Genomic DNA, 15,779 nt, shown 5'->3' with positions numbered 1-15,779 from the left:
CATGCAGCAGGGTAGTCATGTTGGTGGAGGGAGGGGCGCAGTTACGTGGGACGGTCTTATGTCATTTGACGACTGTCCTACATCTCTGACCTGGTTGACGTGTCTGTGAGTGTTAGAGCACCATGGTTGAGAACACGTTTGCAGAATATACCAACATGATGCTGTACGGCGAAACTCACGGTAATGGAAGAGCTACTCGTCGTCTTTGTCAAGATCGTTATCAACAACGTGCAACTACATCGAACATCTTTTTTTGCCACAGTTACTCAACGGGTTCGAGAAAGGGGTATCTTCACCGTCAGCAGGCGTGACTGTTGTGCTCGGAGGAGACCCGATCTGGAAGAAGTCGTATAGCATCACGTTTCTTCTTTGTTTCTTCAGTTATTAATGAGTGGAATTGTAAACTAGGTGATGTACTGGATCAAACCAAATAAATTACTTGTAAAAGTGGTCGCGCTGGGTTCCAATTCAAAATATTATCTACTCAGTCCCTTCTACAAGCCCTAGGATACCCTGTATTTGAACATAAGATATTCAAATAACAGATGCTGGTATCGTGGTAAAGTAACAGTACATATTTTAGTACTTTCATGTTTATACTGAATCAGTAGGCTCACCATCTATTGAGCTTGGCATATGACCGACCTCCTTGGTTGTAGAATAGACATTGCTGCTGAGCCCATACGTGTGCTATATCTACTATTAATCAGTAACTAGCGACATACTGTTCTATATAACTGGGCTATGGATTCGCTTGGGCTGTTTTTGCGTCTTGCAACATTCTTAAATGTTAGTTTTCATCCTGAAACCCTAAGCGACCGATCATTGGAAACGTATTTCCTAGACTGGGCGGCTTAGTGCATGTCTAGGGCACCTAATAATACGAGTAGGTTTTTATTGTACAGGGCTACTATTAAATTCATACAATAACGTCGCCTGAAGGAAGTATAGATAAACTGCAAGAGAAAATTCCTCTTCCATTTTTTGTTTGACCAGTGGCTTGGTGTTTAATTAACGCCAAAGTTTTATGTTTATCAGGACGCCTTCGGAAAACGCCTGTGCCAGCCACATGTACGCCGGAACAAACAGCTTTTCTTCCAGATTCGTGTTGACAGTACGTGGCGAATATGTACGAAAAGTGGCCATAAAATTACCATCTCGAAAAAATTAAATGAAGTAATTAACTTTTTAATCACATGCATTAGGTGTCGCTACCATAAACGCCTTCACTGCACATGTCAAAGGGCACTTGCTGCAGTTCATGAAGTGGGCTGTGTTTTGATCTTTGCACATTCGCTGAACCTAGATGGGATATGAATGCTCCATTTTAACATACACATTCTGTATCTGTACGAAGTAGTTTCAAGGTTTCCTGGTAGATAAGCGTTTTTCATCTGCTGGGGCGAGGTATTCGATTGGTAGCATACAACCACCAAGGTGGGTGTGCATCGTCCTTCATAAGCTTAACGTTGCAGTCTGAGGAAGTTCGTTTAGGTTTTTGGTTGTATGTAGGAAATACTTCTAGATTAAAGTCGTTGTTGGTCAGGTGTATATCCACGCAATGAGGGTGAAAATGAGGCACGTGCTTTAGATCTCATCCATGGACGTAACCTCTCTTGTAATATCTGTTGGAACGAACCCTGCCAAACAGTAAACTTTATCACGTGGTGTTCATTTCTAGCAACCAGTGATGAGTCGACATCTTTCTTTCAGAGAAGTGTCACCTTGTTTAGCACGACTGGATCTATACCAAACAGGGCAAGCATAGTTCGCGGCAAAACAGCACAGTGCAGGGGCGGTACTCCTCAATGTCTCTGGCTGTGTACCCCAATTGGCTCCAGCCAGTTTGCGAATGTTATTTCTAGCTGTCACTTTCCGCACGGTGTTTATGCAATGGTCTTTCCAAGTGAGGATGCTGCCTATTGTTACGTCTGAATGCTTAGAAATTGAAAATGGTCTAATTCAACGTCCTGCAAAGTTATTTGGGAATTCCTTGAAGCCTGCTTGTTATGCACATTTCCGAGTTTTTCGTGCGTTGGGCTTCAGGTTGTTTTCTCTCTATTAGTCGGTTAGTTTAGATAGGGACTCTTATAGCTTTTCTTCTCCAATCTCAAAGCGGATTACGTGAGTGGCAATAACTCGATCACCTCCATATAGGAAGCTTCTGGTACCATCTGGGAATTGCTGGTCGTTCTCATAAATATTGCAGAGCATTGAGGGAAGAGCTGGTACGTGGCTCCAGTCCTGGTACACAGTGAAATCACAGTGCCACAGTACGTGTATTGTATTGTGTGTATGGAACCAGCGACCTAGAAGCGAGAGAGAGGCTTCGTCCTGCCGTAGCCCACAGTGGTTCACAACCCCACAATAGGCCACAGCAGTCCACCCACCACACCGCCGCCCCACACCGAATCCAGGGTTATTGTGCTGTCCGGCCCCCAGTGGACCCTTGGGGAATGTCTCATACCAGACGAGTGTAACCCCAATGTTTGCGTGGTAGAGTAATTATGGTGTACGCGTGCATGGAGACTGTTTGCACAGCAATCGCCGACATGGTGTAACTGAGGCGGGGTAAGGGGAACCAGCCCGCATTCGCCGAGGCAGATGGAAACCGGCCTTAAAAACTATCCACAGGCTGGCCGGCACACCGGACCTCGCCACTAAACCGCCGGGTGGATTCGTGCCGGGGACCGGCACGCCATCCTGGTCGGGAAGCAGTGCGTTAGACCACACGTCTAGCCGGGCGGGCTTGCCACAGTACGTAGTACACCATTAAAGGAGCCAAAACCAAACGAACAGCCTTTTGGTAAAATGGCATGCTACAATACTGTGGGGTTGGGATATCACTGTGTACCAGGGCTGCAGACATGTACTTGCAAACAAACAAACAAATTAATTATGTACCGGTAACGTAATTTTTTCTAGGTGGTAATAAAAACTGCGTGACCACTCTTTGTTCAAGTAAAAAAGTACCACATTCGTCGGATGACACTCGCCAAGTAGTAATCGACGGAAAATCATCAAGTAGAACAGAAGTGATGTCTGGGGTTCCCCAAGGAAATGTTATAGGCTCTCTTCTCTTCAAAATCTGCAGAACGTTTTAGCAAACAACCTGAGCATCCATTTTAGATTACTTACAGATGCTGCTGTCGTTTACCGTTTAGGAAAGTCATCAGAAAATCAAAAACAATCTCAGAATAACTTAAACAAGATATCTCTATGAAGCGTAAAGCGTAAATTGAATTGAAACAATAAAACTGAGAAGTCGTCCAAATGAGTACTAAAAGGATTCCGTTAAATTCCAATTACACTATAAATTAGACAAAATTAAAAGCTGTCGATTGAGCTAAATACCTAGGGACTACAGTTACGAACAACTTAAATTGGAACCATCACACACAAAATGTTGTGAGGAAAGTGAATCAAAGATACCGTTTCATGGCAGAAGGCTTAGGAGAGCCAAGAAATCTACTAATGAATCTACCACATTACGAGTGGCCGTCCTCTTCTGGAGGACAGATGCGCGGTATGAGATCCTTACCACAAAGGACTGACGGAGAACATTGAAGAAGTTCACAGTGCAGCTAGTTTTGCATTATCGCGAAACAGAGGAGAGTGTGATGTCTATGATACGTGAGTTGTGCTGTAAATCATTAAAACAAAAACGTTTCTCGTTGTGGCGAGATCTTTTCACGAAATTTTCGTCACCAACTTTCTCTTTCGAATGACAAAATATTTTTTTGACTGGCACATAAACAGCGAGAAATAACCATCGTAGTAAAATAAGAGAAATCAGAGCTCCCTCGGAAAGATTTACGTGTTAGTTTTTTCCTTGCGCCGTTCGAGAGGGGAATGAGAGAGGAACAGTCTGAAAGTTGTTCGATGAACCCTCTGGCAAAGATGTAGTAGTTCTGCTGGCGTATGGCGTAAGGTCTGGTGTTTTCATAGGTAACCTGGTTCACTACTTCGCGAATTTTGTGACCAACGTTTTATTTAGACAAAGCAGCTGCGTAAAATCTGAAAAGTGTGACGATTTTAGCATGAATTTTCTTCCTTCTTCATGTTTGACAGCTCCAGGAAAACAATAGTAGCACTGAAAGTATTGATTTTCCCGAAAAATGGTACGTGACTTTTTCAATTCTTGTTTTGTTTTCTCTACACATCGAAAAGCCAACCTGTGTAAGAAAAATATCTGATCTCAACTCAAAGTTTGTACTTCACACCACGGTTTTTTAATATGCATGTTCGTAACGGTCTTACTTCCATCCATCTGAAAACCGGCAAATCTAACCAGTTATAGAGAGACTATTGCGTTCGAAACATGTATTTTCACTTATGTGAAGCATTTACAGAGATCAATATTACCTTACTCTGATAAGGAATCCACGTTAAATCAACGTATATAAAACGTTTAAAAAGCTGTTTTTAGGTGAAATGAACTAGAACACACTTCTCAGTTCAGTTCGTAATGGATATTTGCCATGTACCGTTCTGACACTCGCAGCTTGTTCACGCGTGTTTTCCATCATCGTTTAAGTAATACAGTCACAAAGACTTAAACGTTCATACTCTTAAATACATATTCACTGTTAGATTTTACTGAATGTGAATTGGCCGTGTCTGCAGATAAAATTGCTGGACATAAGATCCAACTGTTACGCATAACAGTTTTTAGTATAGATCCAGACTTGTTAGAGCACCTTTATGCTCAGTGGGTTTCCTTTATTTAAATTTGAATATGTTTCAAGTGACAATTAATCTACGAAAGTTAAGCCTGAAATAACTTTGTTTGTTTCTGTCATTACCTCAAGTTTACATTACAGTATTATGTAGAATCCCCTGTACATTATCGTATACTGGTGGCTTGACGTCTGCAACTAAATTCTGTTAATCTGATTTACGTTGGCGAGTTAATTCATCACTTTATAGTACATTAATGATGTTATTACTGCGTGAGCCGCAGAAAGCAACTCTTACTTAAACACTTCTTATTGGTTTTCCGACTCTGTTAATTAAAAGAAGAAAGCTGCCTAAAGTCAGTTTGTGAAAGTGGCTACCAGACAAAGGCGATCGACTTGAAAAGTGAGATGTTTCAGCGGTATTTCAGAGCAATATTCCATGCTGAAATTGGATTGAATCGAGATTACACTGTAGTCAAAGCCACTGTTGAATTTCAAGACAAGGAAATGTACTCTCTTTTAGACATAAATCTGAGGCAGTCACTTCTCACAAACGAATGACGTTTAACCTCGACGCAGGGCAAAATGAAATACTAATTGTCACGTACTACTCATATAACGTGTGTCTGTCCAAATCTGGAATCAAGAACACTCTGGAATCCAGGTTGACACGCGATCACTGTTGTGATACTTACTTTTATATATATATATATATATATATATATATATATATATATATATATATATATATATATATATGCACACAACTCTCCTGTTACAACCACTCGTAATAAAAATTTACTTTCTATCTAATCGTTGCAGCTAAGGCTGTTGTTGATGACCCACCGCTCACTCTGGAAACAACGGAAAATGTAGTAACACGCTCCGCTTACTGGATACGATAGACGCCATATTAATTTCGTCATATTTCGCTGTTTTTGTGTTGTAAACTGCAGTATCCCGTTTCATGGCCTCGGTGCATTGAAGATCCATAACAAACACTTCACTTCTGATACGATAACGTATCGGTGTCAAGAGCCTTCACGAGATACTAAAATGAACAACAATGAAGTTAAAAATTGGATGCTTTCTGTGTAGCGTATTGACTAAGGAAGTGGATTGCAGAGCTGAACGAAGTAAGTTTGCGTCCAGCTATACGCTAATATTTTTTTTCATCTTAGCGTTTTTAACACATTCTTGAATTTCCTTATGAATGTAAAACAAATTTGTTATTCAATATTCGATGTTATTTACATACAAGCCGCTGAGAGCCAAAGCGGTATTACTCAGTTTCCCCACTTCCATTTTATAGTCCGTAAAAGTTGGAGTACCACTTTTCCTCTCAGAAATTTACTTATAGCATACCACTCTTGTTATGAACGTTTTGTTGAAGTTAAATACCTGTGAAGGAATGCCCTGTCTTTTAATCTCCATAACTGCAATTTATTTATAAAACATAAACGTAATGTGATACAGTAAATGTGAGTCTCCCATTGTACACTTTTCTCTCATAAACTGAGTTAAAATAATTGCATGATTATTGTTAATTGCTAGAATGCTACCTACTAAGTCTGTCTAATAGTTCAGCAGTCCGTTCATACACGGATTACAAATAATTTGTTGTTTCTGAACGTCGAAATGTCTTAAAATGTAATTCTTGTCATGCCGATGTTTCAAGAGGCTTTATTAATGGCTCATGTCTGTTTACTAGATTTCAACATTCACATCATCTTCCTCTGCCAAAGGGTCAATATGTACAGGTCCAGTTTCCTGAGCCGAACTTGTAGTTGTCAGTTGGTTGAAGAAAGTATGGTGCACCGAAGGGATATACGGGAGAAGGGTCATCATATGTCTTATTTTCGCCTCGGCGACAGGTCGCACAACATTGCTGAGAGGGATGAGTTTTATGGTTTACAAATTTAATGTGAGACATCACTGCCTGATTCGTGTATTCTTAAACTTAGATGCCAAAATTGAGTGCAAACTTCTATTAAAAAGACAATTTCTGCTTTAATAACATCTGGATATTACATGTCTAAAGAAGGTTACTGTGGTGTCACCGCCAGACACCACACTTGATAGGTGGTAGCCTTTAAATCGGCCGCGGTCCGTTAGTATACGTCGGACTCGCGTGTCGCCACTATCAGTGATTGCAGACCGAGCGCCGCCACACGGCAGGTCTAGTCTAGAGAGACTCCCTAGCACTCGCCCCAGTTGTACAGCCGACTTTGCTAGCGATGGTTCACTGTCTACATACGCTCTCATTTGCCGAAACAACAGTTTAGCATAGCTTTCAGCTAAGTCATTTGCTACGACCTAGCAAGGCGCCATATTCAGTTACTATAAGTAATATCGTCAAGAATGTATTCTGAACAGATAATATTGTGAATCATGTACCGTCAAGAGCGACGTTCATCATTCATGGATTAAAGTTAAGTATCAAACTAATTATGTCCACTTTCTGAATTCTCATTCCTTGTCATGTTCCAGACCTCACGTCAGTATAGTTCTTCCCTCCTCACGCCAGCCTGCGTGAGCTAAAACGCGTGCAGTTCGGCCTCCACTCGTAAGACGGTGTTGGCTCTTCTGCTAACACAAAAGCAACCACAGAAGCCGACGCCAGCGTCTCAGCGACCGCCGACGCGCGGCCGCGGGCGCAGTCCCCGGAGAGAACGCCTCGCAGGGGGAGGGGATTTAAGACGGCCGCCCGCTCTCAGGAGCTCAGTTTGTCAGCGCACCTGACGATGGCGACATGTCTGATGGCCGAAATATTGTGCCCATTGGTCACTATGGACCGGCAGTACACCCGTGGACTGTTCTAGCAACAAAGCAATAATTTAAGAAAAATGAATTACCCACACGGTTCTCTGGTACAACTATATATACACATAAACTTTTATTCAGCTGATGGGAATCTGAAAAATACAGACATACGTGTACCTATTACAGTCTTATTTATATGTTACTGAAGATGTGTCCGATCATGTGTCCGATCATTATGATCTTAACGCATAACGTTATCTAGATTGCTTGGTACTTTTTATTTATTATATTATTTCATTACTAAAGGTAACTCGTTTTCCCCGCTGCCCTCATCAGATGCACACCTAGAGCTTGGAGCAAAGTTCAGTCTCAACCATATGCGTCTGCAAGGGGGTATAGGGCAAGACGGGGCACTTGCGCCATCTCCCCGCCTCCCCCCCCCCCTCCCCTCCCTCCGTCCAATCTATTGAACAGAATTTTTATTCTTACATCGAATGGATAACCATGAATTCTCTGGGACATAATAAGTTTTTGGTGTCGCTTATAAAATTTAGTTGTTACAGCATGAGATGTCTCGAAACCGACCAGCTCATTTTTATCAGAAATGGCATTTTTGGAGCCTTAGCCAACCCAAGGAAAAAATTCTGCGGACGCCCATGATCTCAATGTTGATGCGCTGGTAAGCATAGTATTTACACTGACAGGGGTGAGTAAACTTCGTTCTAAATTTGGGTTCCATGATGGCAGCAGCCGAAACATGTCACACGAAAGAAAGGCAGCACGTTTTGTATTATCGCGAAATATGAGAGTGTCACAGAAATGATACAGGATTTGGGATGGACACCATTGAAAGAAAGGCGTTTCTCGTTGCGGCGGAGTCTGCTCACGAAATATTCCATTCACCAACTTTCTCCTCCGAAGGCGAAAATATTTTGTTGACACCGACTTACATAGGGAGGAACAATCACCAAGATAAAATATGGAAAATCAGAGCTCGTACGGAAAGATATAGGGGTTCATTCTTTGCGCGCGCTATACGAGATTGGAATAATAGAGAATTCTGAAGGTGGTTCGATGAACCCTCTGCCAGGCACTTAAATGTAATTTTCAGAGTATCCATGTAGATGCAGATGTAGAAATAATATATATAAAGAAAAAAATCGCCAGGTCCGAGTAGAACTGGCGCAGTGACGGTCTCGTACAAAATTAATTACTTATGTAGGTATCCATTCTGGGAATCGAGAATCTCAACCGTTTATGCCAGTATCGAGATTAATACTGGCAAGATATCGGTCCCAGGGATTCCAAGATTATCGAGAATCTTTTAATTTCAATGATATAAATCTTACATAAAGTCATGCAGGAAGCAGGCGACCTGTATTACAACAATCAGCAGATCTGCTTTCAGGTTGATTGGGTCGCAGTGCTAAAAGACAAACATCAGGTAAGGAATCATTTTATTGCTCATATAAGGCGTTTAATGATTTATCCATCATCAGGTACCCAGGACCGATTATTACGCATAGATATGGCGTTTCAATTTGTATGGGAAACAAATATTCGCAGACTAGTCTACAAATGTTTCACAGCTTGAAACGCCATATGTACGTGCAGTAATCGCTCCTGACTGTCTGACGGCAGATAAATTCCGAATTACGTTATATGAGCAATAATGTCATTCTTTGCTTGTCTGAGTTTTACCATTGCGATCCAGCCTGCCTGAAAGCAGAATTACTGACAGGTTATAATGTCAAATATGACGTTGGATAAAAAAATGACAAAATAATTTGTTTTCGTCTGATATAATTACAAATTTACAGTTTAAGGATTTATTCCTTTGGTTGTACTGTGAAACCTTCTGAAACCTTCCTTTTTGCCAGATTTTGTGATTCTAGGTCAACAGGAAGTATCCAATAGGTTTTGGTGTGGGAGTTTGCGAGTATTAAAACATGTGACATAAATGGCGGTATCTCTTGATTGAATTGATTTAGAAGCTTCAATTTTCTACACCGCCAAGGGATCATAGATTTCAGTGTATGAAATAAATTTGAACTTGATAAGTTTACTCGCTCATGAAAAAAAACATTTTAAGTCGAACAGGCAGATGGACAACAAAGCGATCCTGTAAAGGTACAGAACCCTAAAAAACAAAAATCAGTAAACGATTTAGAGAGCACTATTCAGAGATTATTGAGCTACCTGTGTTTACGTTTCGGCGACAGAGAAGCGTTTATCCTACCTGAAAACGGAGATTGCCGATAGGAGGTTTAGCGAAGCGGACCCCTCTGAAAGAGTAGATGGGCCGTCCTTTCCGCGACGTGATGACTGACCCGCGCAGTTTCCCTAAGCGCGTCTCGACCACCAGATCGTCCTGTTGCACGTCGGAAGCAGGCGTCGCTACGGCGAAACCCGGCAACAGCATCAGCGGCAGCAGCAGACAGCAGGCGCGCGGTCTAGCTACCATGGTGGGCGGCGGGCGCGTACTGGCGCTCGGCTGGCGATCGGCAGCTGTCTTGTAACGAGCTGACGGCGCACCGCGTTTTCCTGCACGAGCCGGCTGCAGCAGCGCCGTTGCGTCCACGAAGGCAACTAAAGTTATTGGAGGACAGGCAGCAGCTACTGTTGCTCGATTCTTCACCTGTAAGTTATGAGTTCGAAGCAAATGACATCCAAATACCTGCTAGTGTGGCCACGTAGCGACAATGTTTTCGCAGTTATTCATCAACGTTATCAGCCATCACTCTGAAACTACGGATAACTTCTAGATTATCTCTGAAAGAGATAACATATTGCTGCAGTCGGACAAAACACTGGTGCGTCTTCTTGGTTTGGCATTTTTCACGTAGCCTTTACCGAGCCCGATGTGATGAAGTGGTGTCATGGAAACAACATTCTGGTCTTCAAGCACTGAATCCAAGCGTGCCTGCAATTTACTGTAGTGTGCGTCGTCCGACATATTGTAGATACCGTAGCTATTATGTGATTAGTAGACACCGGATTATATGCATCAGTGCCATACGATCTACATCTACATGGATACTCTGCAAATCACATTTAAGTGCATGGCAGAGGGTTCATCGAACCACCTTCACAATTCTCTATTATTCCAATCTTGTATAGCGCGCGGAAGGAGTGAACACCTGTATCTTTCCGTACGAGCTCTGATTTCCCTTATTTTATCGTGGTGATCGTTCCTTCCTACGTAGTCGGTGTCAATAAAATATTTTCGTATTCGGAGGAGAAAGTTGGTGATTGGAATTTCGTGAGAAGATTCCGTCGCAACGAAAAACGCCTTTCTTTTAATGATTTACTGCCCAAATTCTGTACCATTTGTGTGACACTCTCTCCCATATTTCGCGATAATACAAAACGTGCTGCCTTTCTTTGAACTTTTTCGATGTACTCCGTCAATCCTATCTGGTAATGATCCCACACCGTGCAGCAGTATTCTAAAAGAGGACGGACAAGCGTAGTGTAGGCAGTCTCCTTAGTAGGTCTGTACATTTCCAAGTGTCCTGCCTTCCCCACAACATTTTCCATGTGTTCCTTCCAATTTAAGTTGTTTGGAATTGTAAAACTTAGGTATTTAGTTGAATTTACGGCTTTTAGATTAGACTGATTTATCGTGTAACCGAAGTTTCCTTTTAGCAATCATGTGGATGACGTCACACTTTTCGTTATTTAGAGTAAACTGCCACTTTTCGCACCATTCCTATATTTCTTCTAAATCGTTTTGCAGTTTGTTTCGATCTTCTGATGACTTTATTAGTCGATAAACGACAGCATCACCTGCAAACAACCAAAGACGGCTGCTCAGATTGTCTCCCAAATCGTTTATATATATAAGAAACAGCAAAGGGCCTATAACACTACCTTGGGGAACGCTAGAAATCACTTCTGTTTTACTCGATGGCTTTCCGGCAATTATTACAAACTCTGACCTCTCTGACAGGAAATCACAGATACAGTCACATAACTGAGACGATATTCCATAAGCACGCAATTTCACTACGAACCGCTTGAATGGTGCAGTGTCAAAAGCCTTCCGGAAACCCAGAAATACGGAATCGATCTGAAATCCCTTGCCAATAGCGCTTCCATTTCCATAGAAACCTAAAAATATACATGCAACTATGCATAAAAATGCATGAAAAGTGCCAAAATATGCAAGGTCAAATAATAATAATAAAAAATTGTAGTTCCTGCGTGCATTATATCTCAAAACGCGAAAAATCGGTACATTTAGAACGCTGAATACTTGCGAGGTGCCGGGGCTAGCAGTGTATTTAACGCTACATTCTTCTCGAATCTTCATATGGAAATGATGCTCTAAGCCCCCCCCACCCTTTTCTAACTCCTACGTTTGCTGTTGCACATGGATTAAGAAGAAACGCGAACTGACTGTAATCGACCCTGCAAGTGGAGTAGAAAAGAGTTTGGCACCTGCAATAATTTAATTTGATAGACATTAATTAAATAAAGGAAAGTTTCAGTAACGTAGTGAGAAATGAAAGGGTTGCTCTACCGATTAACAGAATGAAAGTTCTGTCCAAAATAACAATTTGATTCATTATGACTAAACTCAAAATCATCAACAAACCACATGAAACATTTACATTACATCAAAATGGATCAAATTGGATACTCAAATAAAGTTGTCCATAAACTAGATTGTGACATTTACGACGAAGTGGTATGGGGAGCCAATTCCTTGCAACTCAAATCTTAAGAGAAACACCCAGCCAACTCAACATTAATTGCTGCTACAGTAGTGATAACTCAGACAATGAACACCCAAGACAGAACAAAGTTAGAAAAGACGAACAGGCGCGCTCTGCTGAGCTCTGATTATCACAGTGCAGATTCTCTAGTCTGCCGGTGCTGCGGACATACATTACCAAGCTGTCATCTTAACTGCAAGGACATGATCTGGCGTACCGGAAGTGATGGCTGATTGCTTCGACGTCCCGTCGTGGTGATGATAATGTCATGAGTATAGCCCGAAACAAATTGTCCTGGTCTGGTTGTTCCAGACTAAAGACTTCCTATCAATACAAATGCGCCTCTGAGGGAGACGAAGAAGGCTCGCCACACAATCACTGACGGTACAGTCACACAGTAACTCCGATACAGTCAACTTTAGCCAAAACTGCCCAAGACAGACAACATAGGCCGCTTGTACACAGAACGCTCAATTGCCAACTGTACTCGGAAAGTTACGTTGAAGTCGAAACTTCAGCAACTTCGTTAAACAGTTACAATCAAATAAAAGTATATTAGACAGCCAACGGAAGGCAGGCTGTCGGAGCAGCGAGAGCTCAGACTTGTAACCTACTCCGACCCAAAGGCGAGAGCCAACTACTACAAGAGAACCCGTACAAAACCGAACACAAAACATTCCCGCCCCCACGACAGTGGCCGCGGTTAAACATTCCAATCAGCAGCTCGAAAACCGGCGGAAAATTCCACTCTATTGCCGAAGCACTACCATTCCACCAATGGAGATTCTTGGCGCCAATTTCTGCGCCGATTTTGCTACGTCACGGAGCTATGCCCTGAACAAGCCAATCACAGTTACGATTTTGCAGAAAACGAGGGAATTTGCCTGCCAAGACTGCCTGGGTACACAAGTCATTCCCACGCCTCACTGGTAGCCCGCCAGAAAGTGTTTTCGCTAAGTTTCTGCAAAGTAACGGAACCTCTAGCCCAGCTGCTCCTTCAGGCCCTTGCGGGCGTGTCTCTGCCGCTATTATGCCTATGTCGGCGTCTGGAAAGCATTCACTCAACTCCCTCACACCCGTCGGCTTAACCCTTTCAAGATCAGCAATGCCCGCCTGTCACCGGACCACCCGGGTGACCTGAGACACTGTGTGGGAAATCCGCATGTGAAGGAATAGCAACTTTTCACCGCATGCAATTAGAGAGGAAAATCGAATTACTCAGAGTAAGATAGAAATATGAGAGGGGGCTTCTGCCACCTCTCATATTTTCTGTTAGAGGTTAGGGAAGGTGGCTTTCTGGGATTATTTTCTAAAAATTTGCAAAATGGGGACGCATATCGTGTTTCAAGAATTGTTCCTTCTTTCCCATTGTTGTCGGTAACAACGGGATGCGATGTGACTGAGTCGCAACAAAACAACCGATATGGACAGGGCCAACTTCGAGATATATCGCACGCAGAGGATCACGCTCATAATCTCCGTAATATTTTATTTAAAAAACAACATGTAATCATGAATTTTTTGAGCAGCATTAACTTTTAATTAATACTATTGGACCAAAGCAACATTTACAATTTATTTTACATTTTTCTACTATTCTAAACAGAAACGACGAAATACTGTTCCAAATGTTCAGTAGTAAGATTGTGTCTTCGATCACTCAAAACATTTTTATAAGCGGAAAAGGACCCTTCTACATCAAGAGAGTTAACTGGGCAGTACTTGAATTTGGATGCTACGTTGGTACTTACTGTTTCTGGTAAAAGTTCACCCATTCCTTTAGCAAAACTGTCAGTTTGACACAAGGGTTCAAAGCCTGGGTTATTGTTGAAAATGTTTTTAAATTTTTTTCTGTGAGTTTTCTTGGGAATACCTCTGGGAAGTAGGAGTTCACTAGAATAATTTTATTCATTAACTGAATAGATTCATTCAACGCCAAACCTTGAGTTTCAAGCTTTTTAATACTTGCTGGTATATGGGAAAAATGAGTGCTAATCGCTAATCACAGCAATGTCTTTTTTAATACCGGAATCATTCAAAGCTTCCTTGCATTGGCAAAATGCCAAAGCCTATGCACAACCGAAGTCGTTTACTACCCCTCTAACGGCCTCGAAATGTTCACTGTAGAACAACACAGCTTCGACCCACGTACCCCAACGAGTTACCACTGGTTCGGGAGGTAAAGGCACATTTGCTAGTTTTTCTTTGTAGGTCTTGATGCGAGCAGGAGCGTTTAGAAACACTTTCTTTGTGGATGAAATCAGTTTATTTACGTTCACAAACGTGGAACATACTTCTTTAGCAAGGCGATGTGCTCCATGAGCAAAGCATGTCACATGAATCACATTGGGGTAATATACTCGGAGGGCTTTTCCTGCTTTGATCATATAGGGAGCAGAACCTGAAATCAACACAAACACCTTTTCATCTGCAGAACATTCTGGAAATATTTTTCTAATGCCCTCATTCACAAATCTGGCGATTGTAGAATGATTTACTGTTTCAAGTTCTTTGCAGGCCGCTAAATAGGAAGAAGAAGGCTCTTCTTTTAAAAAAAAAAACAACAATCAAATTTGCGATGTAACGGCCACAAGTGTCTGTAGTTTCGTCAACTGAAATCCAGATAATGCTGTCCTTGAGTTCATTGCGGATTTCTTCAAGAACATCTACGTAAATGTATGTAATTTTTAAGCAGTGTTGATTCATGTGGTATATTTTGATTTAAGCAATATTTGCGCAAGAAGCCTTTGAGGATAGCGTTTGTAACTTTGTGAGGTGGAATATTGCTCGCAATGAATGCTTCACATAGATCCATGTATATATATGTGGTGTCTCTTCATTCGAGCGTGTGCGAAAGAACAAACGGCACATATCTATATTTACAGATCAATGGCACAAGGATACCACTCATCGACCCTTGCTGAAACACGCATATTAATGCACGCTGTAGCCTCCACAGGCAGCAATGCAGGCACTGACTCCGGAATTTAAGTCGATCTTACAGATGGCGAATACTGTTCTCGCGTGCTCGGCCTGTTCACGTAAGAGTTGGTTCAACCGAGTCGCACGAGTCTCTTTTCGTCCCATCATCTTCCACAGGAACGACTAGAGACAAGTCCAGAGTTTGTGCTGGTGCAACCTCCCCCTTCCTAATAGGCCTATGGGATTGCGATATAAATGGCCGTGATCGCGGAGAGCTAATGACATCTTGCAGTGAGTAAGGCTATCGCCATCGAAGGAAAATAATGCCGGGTAATAGGAAGAAAGTGTACAACAGACCCCTCTGAAGGCAGAATCTATTCTAATTCTACTCTAAATACTGACAATTTTGAAATGCTGGAATAGAGTGCAACTACTCACGAACCACATCACTGGCATGGCAACAGAAGGTTGTCACGATTTTCCTCAACACAATAGTCCACAAAAATACAAATGAAGCAGAAAGCACTGAGTTTGCAGTTGCTTATTCTGAAATGCTAAATGTTGAAATTAAATTTAAACGAAGCTGCTGGTTAAATAAATGAGTGGCTGTAACTGAAACTTTTGCTACGTAAAAAAAAATTACTTTCCATTACGTCACCGTTGCGTAATGTAAAATTTGGAAAAAGGCAAGCAA

At 41.9% G+C, this 15,779-nt stretch overlaps 1 protein-coding gene across 1 annotated transcript in view; it reads right to left on the bottom strand.

The window, feature by feature from the left end:
• The window catches only part of LOC124596030 (esterase E4-like), a 46,035-nt gene extending 36,076 nt beyond the window's left edge, over nt 1-9,959 (bottom strand). The window contains exon 1 of the mRNA XM_047134992.1: nt 9,682-9,959. Within this exon, the coding sequence (XP_046990948.1) occupies nt 9,682-9,906 (225 nt within the window). The 5' untranslated portion in view covers nt 9,907-9,959. The remainder of the gene's footprint in view (nt 1-9,681) is intronic.
• Nucleotides 9,960-15,779: the final 5,820 nt, after the last annotated feature.

The sequence above is a fragment of the Schistocerca americana genome, chromosome 2 (genome assembly GCF_021461395.2).
Source record: "Schistocerca americana isolate TAMUIC-IGC-003095 chromosome 2, iqSchAmer2.1, whole genome shotgun sequence".
Taxonomy (NCBI): Eukaryota; Metazoa; Arthropoda; class Insecta; order Orthoptera; family Acrididae; genus Schistocerca; species Schistocerca americana.
This window is presented reverse-complemented; position numbering and strand designations above follow the sequence as displayed.